The 11,658-nt window shown below is 42.4% G+C and overlaps 1 protein-coding gene across 2 annotated transcripts in view; it reads right to left on the bottom strand.

Moving 5' to 3' along the window:
• Positions 1-421: 421 nt before the first annotated feature.
• The window catches only part of MSN (moesin), a 43,203-nt gene continuing 31,966 nt past the window's right edge, over positions 422-11,658 (bottom strand). For both annotated transcript variants that reach the window (XM_042029191.1, XM_042029192.1), the window contains exons 3-13: positions 10,965-11,060; positions 10,163-10,437; positions 9,612-9,695; positions 9,121-9,267; positions 8,548-8,644; positions 7,317-7,480; positions 6,720-6,850; positions 5,916-6,076; positions 5,321-5,413; positions 4,674-4,907; positions 422-3,640 (exon numbers count right to left, since the gene is read on the bottom strand). In XM_042029191.1, coding sequence (XP_041885125.1) covers positions 3,476-3,640; positions 4,674-4,907; positions 5,321-5,413; positions 5,916-6,076; positions 6,720-6,850; positions 7,317-7,480; positions 8,548-8,644; positions 9,121-9,267; positions 9,612-9,695; positions 10,163-10,437; positions 10,965-11,060 — 1,647 coding nt within the window. In that variant the 3' untranslated portion in view covers positions 422-3,475. The remainder of the gene's footprint in view (positions 3,641-4,673; positions 4,908-5,320; positions 5,414-5,915; positions 6,077-6,719; positions 6,851-7,316; positions 7,481-8,547; positions 8,645-9,120; positions 9,268-9,611; positions 9,696-10,162; positions 10,438-10,964; positions 11,061-11,658) is intronic.

Genomic DNA, 11,658 nt, shown 5'->3' with positions numbered 1-11,658 from the left:
GCAGAGGCTGAGAGCAGGACAGATTTGTCAGGGTGTCGGTGCAAGCAGCAGCACCAAGGCCCAGCCACCCTCCACGCTAACCTGGATGCACACGGGCCTGGGCACGGCACAGCAGGCGCCCACCCACAGCACCTCCTCCCCCTCCATCTGGCCAGTCCATTTGCAAGTTGAACATTTACACTCAGTGCCTCCATGGAGAAATGTCAAATCCAGTAGTGGCTCCAGCTGGGCAGCCGGCGGGGCTGGGGAGGAGGAAGGGGTTGTTATTGAAGCAGTTCCTTTTCAGGTGCAAGTAAGATCTCCTTATGTTCTAGAGAGCTACCAGGCTGACCTCTGGGCACCGCAAGGCAGATCTGCTCAGCTACGAGACACAGCACTGGACTTAAAGCAAACCTTAAGTAACCAGCCAGACACAATCTGCTGAATTTCTCTGAACTTTATTGGCACTTTAGGAAGAACAAGGTATGGATTTTAACAACTCCTCTGAACAGGAAAAACATGTCTTAATCAAGGTTCTCTCTGCAGATAAGCACGTGGACCCGTGAATTACTCCACAACCTTAAGGAAATGATGTTTTATTATAATCCAGTACAACAACTGGTCAAAAACCTTCAACATAATTTACAGTAACAAAAAATAAAACAAGAAAAAATAAGCCAGGCAAACATTTGATAAAGTACTTCCCTCCCCCCACCCCCAAGAGGAGTAGTTATCCAATTAAACTGGAACATGAAGAGGAAGAACAATTCACTGTATTCTAACAAATAAAAAATGTGTCTACAAATCTCACCATAATACTGAAAGCTTCTTACATTAGTTTTCTTGCAAAATATCATCTTTATTACACAGTATACATTTCCAAGGGAAGGAGGACCATAAACATACCCTCCATCCCTTGACTAATATTTTCTAATTGTGCATAGCTAGAAATATTGAAATCAAATATCATTAGATACCACTGGAATATAATACTGGTTAAAAAGAAGGCAGGGCTGAAACAACTACAAAGAGTTAGGTGGACTCACTGGCACAAGCCGTTCTATTCCTATATTGGACCATGTGGAACTAGAACGTTTAAAAAACCATATGAACAGAAGTCATGCCAACATCATAATACATGAGAGCTCAGCAGTGTTGTGTGACCCATCAAAGCAGAAAAGGTTTACTGGTTTATATTTGAACACATATTCCAGGCACCATACGTCAGCTTGTTAAGAAATTATTAAAATGTTATATAGGCTTTTCTCCCCTCAAATGCATCAATAGTTGCCATGGACAGAGCAAAGTGCTGAGAACCAGCTTTAAAGCACCAAAACAGAAGTTTAAAAGTTGTCTGTTCCCCAGTAACGAGACTCACGCAGAGGCAATGCCAATCACCTTCAGTACAGAAATACGCAAATACGTTCTGACAAATTTAACTGCAATCTTCCATTTGTGACTTTCATAGTACTGAGGCATATTTTTCTTGGCCAATAAAAAGCTTGCCATGTCATGTGCCCCCCCAAAAGCACTCTGTGTCCAGGGGCGAGAAGGAGGCTCCCACATGACACACCTGGATGTTTAAGAGCATAGCTTAGCGTGTTGCTTCTAACAGAGGTTGGCTGGTATTTGTATGAATCACCACACAGACTTGTATTGCTTTCAAAAAATAAAGTAACACAGCACTGGTGAGGTTGTTTCCAGCCATCAAGGAATTCTTGAGGAAATACTGCAGTTTGTTAACACTATCATGAACATTTCTTTTTTGGCACAGTCCCCCTTTGCCCTTTTTCATACACTAGGGAGCTGAAAATGCTCCAGTTTTCAGATGTTTTCCTTCTATCATCATTACCAGTAACATCATACAAAAGGAGAATCAACAAAACTGAGCAAGTGACAAAATTTGGGATTATGCTAGGCAAGAAAATAAATCCCAGGCTAGCCTAATGACTTCCTATAGGGATAGGCTAATCCAAGGAGGGCAAAACAAAGGAGGACTTCACTTTAGGTGGAACCCATTTTTAAGATGACACTTCTGAAGGTTAACAGTTCCTTTTATGAGGGATCAAGGCAACATCCAATTCAACCCTGAGCATACATGGCTATTTCCTCCACAGAAATGGCAGGGAGGATTCTGGGTAGCTACAGCATGGACAGCTTGGATGACAGGAGGTGATGGTTATTACAATAACTGGCACAAGCAGCTCTCAGGACCAGTCTCACAACCATTTGTATCCCATTTCTAAGAGAAACCCTTCTGTTCTCAAAGCTACAAAAGGCCAAAGCATCCTCCCGGGGAAGGAAAAGCACTTGAACCAGGGATGTGGCAGACTGCTAGTGAGGATTAAGAAAGCAATTGGACAAGTGCCTCAGGATCCTCTCCCCTCAAATGCTGCTTGAAGCCAGGAAGACAGATGCAGTCTTGTACATGACCCAGATAAGAGAGTAGTTTTTGGTCCCCAGCTGCTGATCACTTTTTATGATTGCATCTAGTTTAAACTAAAGGTATCTGAGCTACAGTAGATCTATACACAGTCATAAGGCACCAACTATGTGCTAAAAAGGCCTCTTATGGAAAAACCTGAAATCTTGTTCACATAACTAGAAAAGTATCTGTTCAGCAAGGGAAAATACAGCTACAGGAGTTTTTAGTCTTTTACATTTCTGCCTCCCACTTCAGGTTTTCATTAGCAAAACCAAAAAGGAAGGCTGTGTACTTTAGCTATCTCTGCCTCACTGGTTACATTCAAGTCAGACAAATGATAGTGAACAAAGCCATTGACCAGAGACAAAACCTCTGGAAAGCGGGGAATTCGAGGCTTCAAACCACACTGTATCAGTGGAAATACTCCAAAGGCCTCCTCATTATTAGGAAATTCAAAGCTCCATCATTAAGCAACAAAAGGTAACACCAGCAGGAACACCACAGAATCTGTTTGGTCTGCTTATTTTTGTAGGACAAAAGCTTTGGTCTTTTAGAGAGAAAGTTCATATTTTACTTTCAATCCTTCTTCCTAAGCTCCAGTCTCCCCTTTTTAACTACATGATTCAGACTCTGTGTTAAGTCAGAATTTCAGACCCTGGCTATTAAGCTTAATCCTGAAGCTTGCACAGGTTAGTAGGAAGGCACAGTGTCAGACTGTCAGCTCTTGACTGTATATAATGCAGTACAAGCATCTGCTGGTCTCCCCACACAACAGGAGAAGACACAGCCATCTCAGTGGGCAATACCAAACCCAACACAGTGAGACTTTACCCCAAGCCAAACAACTTCAGATTTGCCCCAATGCATGTTTGCTTTCCCAAGCTACCCTAGGCAGACGCAATTACTATTTTTCTTCTGTCACTTAACTCCAGCATTTGCCCAAAACTTGATAAATAAGACCATGGTCACTCTTCTGTAGTGGTTCCAGCATAGCACGATTATGAGTGAATGATGGGAGAGGATGGGGAAGAGGGGAGAAGAGAGTGCAGGGCAGCAGGTGCAGGGGAGAGTTTACATGGACTCAAACTCGTCAATGCGCTGCTTGGTGTTACCCTGCCGAATCTGACGGAGGGTCTTGTACTTGTCTCGGCCTAGACGCATGTTCTCAGCGTGGATCATATCATTTGCCGTCTTCTTGGTTTCATCCCGAGCATTTGCCAGCTCTGAGGAAAGAGCCTTTGGAGGAGGGGAAACAGACAGCAACAAGTTAGTACATGCCAGAGACTCAAAGCTGGAGATGGAGATTTCCTGCTGATCCTCATAAAGACTCAATATCAATAGAGACAGGAAACAGACAAGCTCCAGTGTATTCTTCTGGGCAACCTACTCTAGCAGACCTTGCTTGAGCAAAGAAGTGGGATTAGATAATCTTATGGCGGCCACTCCAACCTAAACAGATCTATGATTTTATGGAAGTTGCTAATACTTCTGCCTAACATTTGAAGGTAGAAAACATCAGGCAATCTGTCACCCTATTTATCTTTACCTAACACAGTTAAGAACGAGTGTCTCCAATGTCTGTACTTTAAAAGAATGGCCATTTGGAGGGATCCCTGACTACAACAGGAGCATCTTGCAGAATTTGAGGAAGTACTAGTTTTCCACCAGAAAAGAAACTTGCTGTAGAAGATAAAATGCACCTCTACCCCTCTGTCTGTATGTAGCCACCACAGTACAATGCAGAATGAGCAAAGCCCGGTGCAAGTCAGGCAGCACAACTAAATGCTTGCAACTGAACACCAGAACACTGGAGTTCCTTACAAGAAGATGGTGCAGTACTGCTGTCTCTAGTGGGCTACTCCCAGGGTTTTGCAATGCAACCCAGACTCAACAGTTAGAGACAGCTTCTTGATAGAAATCAGACCAAGTTCTTCAATTCATTGCAGCCAGGGCTATGAACAGCTGTCAGATGGTTGGCAATACTCACACAAAGCATACTACATCTGACAGATGCTACTTGTTGGCACTGCTTCAAAATACTTCACTACTTTCAGTGAAATGGAAGTAAAGAGCCAGGAGACAAGATCTGCCTCTCTACTCAATGGTTAAGCAGCTATCTGGCAAGATCATTATCATCTCTCTTTCCTGCTTCTCCCCTCATTTTTAAAATAACAGTAATACCTTCCAGCTGCAATAAATATTGAGAAAAGTAGAAGCAGCACCCAGACACACACACACACACACACACACTCTGCTGCCATCTTCTTACCTTCAAGTGTTTCTGGACCCGCTCATTCTTCTCTGCTTCAGTGGTGCGCTCCTCCTCACTGCGGTCCTTGATGGTGGCCTCTGATCGTAACTCAGCACTGGCTTCTGCCGCATTCTCATCCTGCTCATCATCATGCTCATTCTCAGAGTGCATGGGTTCAGTGACATGAGGGGTGCTCATGGCAGTCTTCAACTCCTCTTTGGTCTTTTCTAGGTCCTCCTGCACCTTCTGTGCCTGCAGTAGGATATGCCACAGTGAGTCAGTCAGTATAATCCTGAGTGCCTGAGACTTCTCACAGAAGCACCATTTGGTGCTTGTTACAGAAAATCTTGCACCTCTGAAGGGGTATATTCCAAAGCTACTCAGCCACCGCCACTTGAAAAATTCTCTGCTGGGTAACACTTCAGAGATTCGAAGAATGGTTACAGTTAATAGAAAATGGGCTACAGGCCTAATTAGTCAAAAATTGCTACATGGAGTTAGAATAAGTCACCCATTCCATGGAGAAAACCAAAGCTGCATATTTACAATAGCCTCAAGCTTGCAGGATTTGAGTCTCATGTGGAATCTAGTGCAGGAGTTTGGGTTACAACCCAGAACAAAGAGCAATTCCACAAAAAATATGCCATTTGCTCAGACTGCTTTACCTTATACTGCCACTCCTGTGCCTCGCTCTCTTTCTTCTGCCTGGCCAGCTCCAGCTGTGTGATCCTAGCTGTGAGTTCTGCCATTTCAGCAGCCTGCAGAAGAAAGGCTTTTAGTGGAAACAAAACCCAGGGTACTTGCTAAGTGAAGCATTTTGTCCAAGTCCTGAGTGAAAACACATCTTTTCAGCAAGAAGCAAGCCTTCCTGTTAACTTCAGTTCCACCAATACCTCCATGATGAAAGAGGAAAGGAAGTCAAAAAAGTTTTGCAATTAGTTGTGGTTAGGGTTTTGTTTGGTTGTTGGGTTGGTTCTTTTTCCTTCTCCCCAAAACAGAGCTACAAAACTCAGTTCTTTGAATCCAAACCACAGAAGGCAACAATTTTCTCATTATCACATACAAAAAAGGGCAAAAAGAAATACAAATCTACTGTACAAATACACTTGTATTTATGTATCTGTTCATCTACTTGAGGCTAAAAATTAAAAAACCTATGAATATAGTGCCTCACTATATTCATAGCCTGGTTTGCTTCAAAAGCTTAGATGTTTCCCCTTTCACTAGTTTCCCTACTTGATTTTTAGTTCACAAACTTACCAACTGTTCTTGGGTCTTTTGTTGATCATGGGATGCTCTCAATAGGGCCTCCTTTGCCTCTTCTGCTTCTCTACGTTCCTTAGCCAGTTTCTCTGCTTCCTCCTGAGCTCGTTTTCTCTCCTGTTCCAGCTCCAGAGCTCTGCGGGTCTGTTCTTCCAATTCTGAAAAATAGGGGAGCACATTTCAAGACAGATCAAGTAAAGAATGGCAGTAGAAGAAGAAAGTCTGTCTGGACAAAGGTTTTACTTCAGAGGGACAGGTAAATGAGGGACACAAGCAACTGTCTCCTTTCCTCTCCTTCACGTTTTACCTGGAGCTGAAGACTAAAAGTCAGGCCCACCCCCAATGGATTTGTGGGGAAGCACCCATCCCAAAATTACATACCTAAGGGCAGAGAAGAATCCAGTATTTTGCTTGGGCAACACCACACTAACTCTAGCCAAGCAATTAGATAGTACATCACCACAGCAATGGCTGGTGTGATCCCTGCTACATTTTTTGACTCCTTCCTCTACAGACATGCTGGGATAAAGCTTCCAGCCAGCACAGGAACAATGGCAAAGTACTTCCGCTGCCAAGAGAGACATCTTGGCTGTTACCCATTTCTTTAATGCAAATCTTTTTCAGCAGCTGCATATGGAGGGCTTACATTCAGCTTAAGGAGGCTAAACCAGGGCCCTAACACCAGTTAGCACACAATACTGGAGAGCCAAATTACTCAGAGATGCTCATAGCTTTACTATTTGAACTGTTCTCACTCAGACTTTTCATCATCTAAGGAAACACTGAAAGACTTCCTGTTACCTTGCTGAGCTTTCTTGGTTTGCTCCTCAATTTGTTTGAGTCTCTCCATCAGCTCCTCCTTCTCACGCTCAATCTTCTCCTTCTCCTTTTCTGCCAACTCCCTCTTCTTCTTTTCATTCTCCAGCAGGGCTCTGATGGAAGGAAGTCACAATGTAATTTGAAATCAACCAGCACCCAGATTGGAGCACTTAGTAGCAAACACACAAAAAGAGCACACACAAGATATGCCCTACAGCACCCAGATAATGAGCTTTACTCCAGATGTAACCCTTTATAGAAGTGCAAATTAAAAAGCTCTGCTGGCATTCATCTCAATGACAAGCTCATAATAGCAGTGTTATAAGGGAAATCTCCACATTTCAAGGTCTGTATTAGTCCCATGAAACGGACAGACAAACCTTTAAGTCCAAGAAAGTAATGGTGAGTCACATTTGTGATGAGTACCATTACTATCAACTCATTAGACCTACTGAAGCAGAAAACAACCTGCTCTATTTTTGGCTCAAGCAGATTAAGGTGCTGCCAGCCATTTATCTAGCACATGATGCTACTTCTGCAGTGATTAGTCACACCCACGTTACTGAGAACCCTACCAACCTTTCCATCTGTTTCTGATGTTTCTCTTCCCGAGCCTGTGCCTTCATCTGCTGCACCTCAATGGTGTCTGGTTTACGTCTGCGCATGTAGAGCTCGTGGTTCCCCATGCAAAGTGCCAAGATTCGTTTGTTAATCCGTAACCGAGGGGCATAGAATACAAAGTCCTTGGGACAAGAAAAAGGCAGCATTAGACCTGTTCTTTCAGCGTAAGAAGCCCCTTGTGTATGCACTATGCTCCCAAGACCCTGAGCTTTTTAGAGTTGCCAGCCAGCTTTTCTTAATAATGTCTAATTAATTGGTGGTGGCAGTTAGACACTTCTTTTTGGAATGGATTTCAACCTGACAAACACACCCAGGGCAGAAGCACCCAATGCATCATTGCAGTGTGCTGGGTTTCACTGTAACACAACCCTAGCAGCAAGCACACAGCATCTTAGCATCACCATTTCATTACAAACAGCAGCAGGGCTGGTTTTTCAGGCACACCAAGTCCCTGCCTTCTCCCACCTTCCTTCCCACTTCAATAATCTATACAATAGCCTGGCCATCCACATCGAATGTAATGTCTTGGCTTATGCCAGAAAGGGTGTTAAATGTTACAACCAATGGATGAATAACTTTGTTCTGTTAAAAAAGGAGCAACAGCAGCAGGGAAATGCTTCCAAGCAGCAATGCAACAGGAATGACCAAAAGAACAGAAGGCATTGGCTAGCACAGGGAATTATTAGGCCTTAAAGATGAAAGCAATTACATTCAATATAAATTTGCAAGGAAAACAACGTCTAGCCTACCCTACAAAGTGACCTAAAGCTTCTGCTTTAAGTTGGATGAAAACCTGCAAAAGATCATCCCACACACTACTAAAGCCAACACATTGCAAAAGAAGCATCCACAGCTAAGAGAACTACCCCAGATGCCTAGCTGTGTTATCAGAGAATCTGAACAGTCTTGAGTGAATCAGAAACCCTAAGCAAGGAGCTGCTCCCTGCCACTGACCTTAAAAGCTTAAGCTTATACTAAATTTCTACCCTCTTAGCCAGAAAAAAAATCATAATTATCACTTTACTGCCCTGAACAGGTCTCCCTGCTCACAACAGTGTTAAGGCTATTGATAAAAAAATACTGTGCAAAAAAACCCAAAAAGCCCCCCAAAAACCCCCCAAAAACCCACAGAAATTGTTCAGCTAAGAAGCTGAATGTTTAATAGCTTAATATGAATGTTGCTTCTTACTGGTGCTTTCTTGTCAATAGGCTTAATAACAAATTTCTTGTCATTGAATGAGATATTTCTGATCTCACTCCAAGGGAATCCAATTTTTGGTGTTAGCCTGCAGAAATGGGAAGCAAGAAGAAATAAGAGAGTGCAAAGTCATTCCAAATTCTTGACTTAGAATATAAAGCTCAAAATTATACCAAATCCACCCTCATATTTCAGTGCTCTTATGATAGTTGAAATCAGCAGACAAAATTAGTCATGAAGATGAAATATAAACATAAGAAGCAGTTTTTCAATCCCACTTTTTTTGGTTTTTTAAATGAAAAACAGAACTGGAGAATGCATCTATGGCAGGAAGACTAGGGATACGAGTGAAACTATCTTGGAAAGATTTGCCAATTTCTTGTATTTGTTGGTCTAAAGAAGTACATTTTATGGATTATTCTAGCAATGTCAAAAACACAGCCAGGAATTATACAGAAATTGTGGAGTTTAGTCAAAGATTTGAATTCCAGGAGAGATTGATTTTGAATGACTTTATATTGTAAAGGAGCTGAAGGCAATGATGAAGAGAGAGGGGTTTTTTACCTATCATTCTGCTCATAAATGTTGAGTCCAAGAGCATCTACACCCAGCCAGAGCTCAGAGCCTTTCTTGTTCTTAATGCTGAAGTAGTTCACGCCGTACATTTCCAGATCCTGTGCAATTTTCAGGTACTCCAAGACAGCATCTTCTCTGCAGCATGTAAAAAGAAAGCAGATATTCTTCTTTGAGTCTTTAAGCCATTAGAGCAAGAAGGTGCTATCTTCCCACATGGAGAGAGCAGCAACAAGCTGGCAAAGGTTCTAAGCATCACCCTAGTAGATAATTACAAACTCTGCAAACTCAGTCTTGTTTTACTAAGAACAGCCAGCTGATGTGGACCAGCAAGTGCAGAGGCATGTGAACCTTGTTACTCAGAGCAAAATAACCTAAAGAATGCTAACTTATCCTGAAGCAAGTCACAGATTTTTGTATGCATTCATACATTACACACTAACACTACTTTAAATACAGCAGTTTCACACTGCATCAGTTACCTTATCATTCCTCGATGTTCCTCATGCCACACCTGGATCCTCTCCTCCCACTGGTCCTTGTTAAGCTTGTGCTGCTCCAAAACCCTAGAAAGAGCATACGTGGGATGTTTAAAACCAAGCACTACATATAGGCACACACACAATCACATCACTCTATACTAATGCTTCATAAAATACTCCATTAGCATGAGAGATCCCCACAAAAATATTTCAAGAGACACAGTTTTATTAAAAGGCTAGACAGACACACAATGGTCAGTATTCAGATTTCTAACAAATGAAAGATTTTTTTCAGTTTTTCTTCTCATTGTAGCGTATTTTGTTTTGCAGCTTCTCTCACTACTTCTGATTAGGGTTTCAGAGTAGCAATACGAAGCTTAAGGTTAAAGCTCTTAATTAATTGAATACTAATCTAAATGCTCAGAGTGGCACAAGGCTATATTTTATTCTGAGCATTGCAATCAAAACACCCCCTACACTTAAAAAATAATTTTTAAAAATCACAAATCCTTTAAGACAGAGAATGTCTAAGACTATGCAGGTTCACTTGCCTTTGTGGGAGCAGTTTATCACTAGCAAGGTAGCCAGACTTGTGCACATCTTTGTTGAAGTCTCCATACTTGGACTGGACAGCATAAGAAGCCAGAAGGACAGCTGTTTCTGGAGGACAATAAATGTCATCATTCAGAATTGCCTCCTTCACTTGGAGAAAGAAAAGGCGCTGTGTGATGTCCTGGATCAGCTCTTCTGCCACATCTTCTGGGTAGAACTTGGCCCGGAATTTGAAAAGCAGGGGGCTTTCTTTACGTACATCCTGTGCTGTTACCTGGAACAGAGTTAGCAGATTTTATAGCCTATATACCAAGTGAAGGGGAGCAGTTTACAAACAGGAAGACAAGCATGCACTGGAAAAAAAATTTCTCCTTTCCAATGCAGAAGGGGGTGGGCAAAAAACCAAGGATTTTCAATTACTTACTGCTAAAATACCTCATCACTTCTCCCCGCTGGACTTACACAAGGCAGTAGTTAAGACCAGTGGTAGCTAAGTTACTTTCCAGGTTTCTCCCCAGCCAAGATGCTCACATGAGCACCACATCAACATTTTACCAGGAAGGGCAACAGATCTGGCCAGGTAACAAACAGAGCTTGATGCAGGACCAGGTCAGATACCACAACTCCTCATACCCTGGGGAGGGAGTGTGTGGACACCACAATACCAATTCACTGATCTTGCAGTACTTGAGGTACATGGATAGGCAAGAACAGATCCCTGACAAAAGTATGGAGACTGAATTTGCCCCTGCACTCCCAGAGAAGAGAACAAGGACAAGCAAAATCTTGGAGCAAACATACCTTTTTGTTCAATTTTAGCCATGTTGAGAAACCCTTGGTGTCTTGATACTGAAGTCCAAAAAACCAGACCTCTCGCAAACCAATTGTCTTGACAACCTGAAAGAGAGATGATTAGCAAGATCCTCAGATGGACTGAATTTAGGTAGTGGTTTGGTCCAAGATACTCATTACTGTTTATCTTCTGTGAGATAAGAATTAGGAGAAATGCAAAGCAGGCACCAAACTTGAAAGAATATAAAGAAGTTTATTAACAGACCTAAAAGAAGGAAAAAAAAAAAACACCACACCTTCAGAACTCTTCTCCTCCCCCCACCTTCCTCCCTTCTCCCACTGACAATGTAAAAAGACAACCCTTAAGATGTTCAGTCTGTTTACCACTTCCATAATAACCTTGTTCAGTCCATTTAGGAAGAGGAGTCTCTCTTGCTCATGTTATGAACACATTATCACAACAAGACAGCCGCCCACTTCCAAATACCGTTCAGTCCATTTAGGAAGAGGAGTCTCTCTGCCTGCGTGTGAGTCCTTTACCCCGACTTGCAGCTTTTCCCACAACTGCTTTCAAGGGTCCACTCTTGAAGTTTTTTGGGGTACAATTTTAAGGTTGAGCTGTTCAGAAACAAAAACAGAGGCCCTTCTCCTTCCCTGGGAGCAAAGGGTCTTCATCATCTTCATCATTAGGACTATCTCTGGG

Source organism: Corvus kubaryi, unplaced genomic scaffold (assembly GCF_017639235.1).
Source record: "Corvus kubaryi isolate FWS band 111438036 unplaced genomic scaffold, C.kubaryi_AGA036_p1.0 37322, whole genome shotgun sequence".
NCBI classification, from domain to species: domain Eukaryota; kingdom Metazoa; phylum Chordata; class Aves; order Passeriformes; family Corvidae; genus Corvus; species Corvus kubaryi.
Note: the sequence above shows the minus strand (reverse complement) of the source record. Positions and strands in the feature narration are given on the sequence as shown.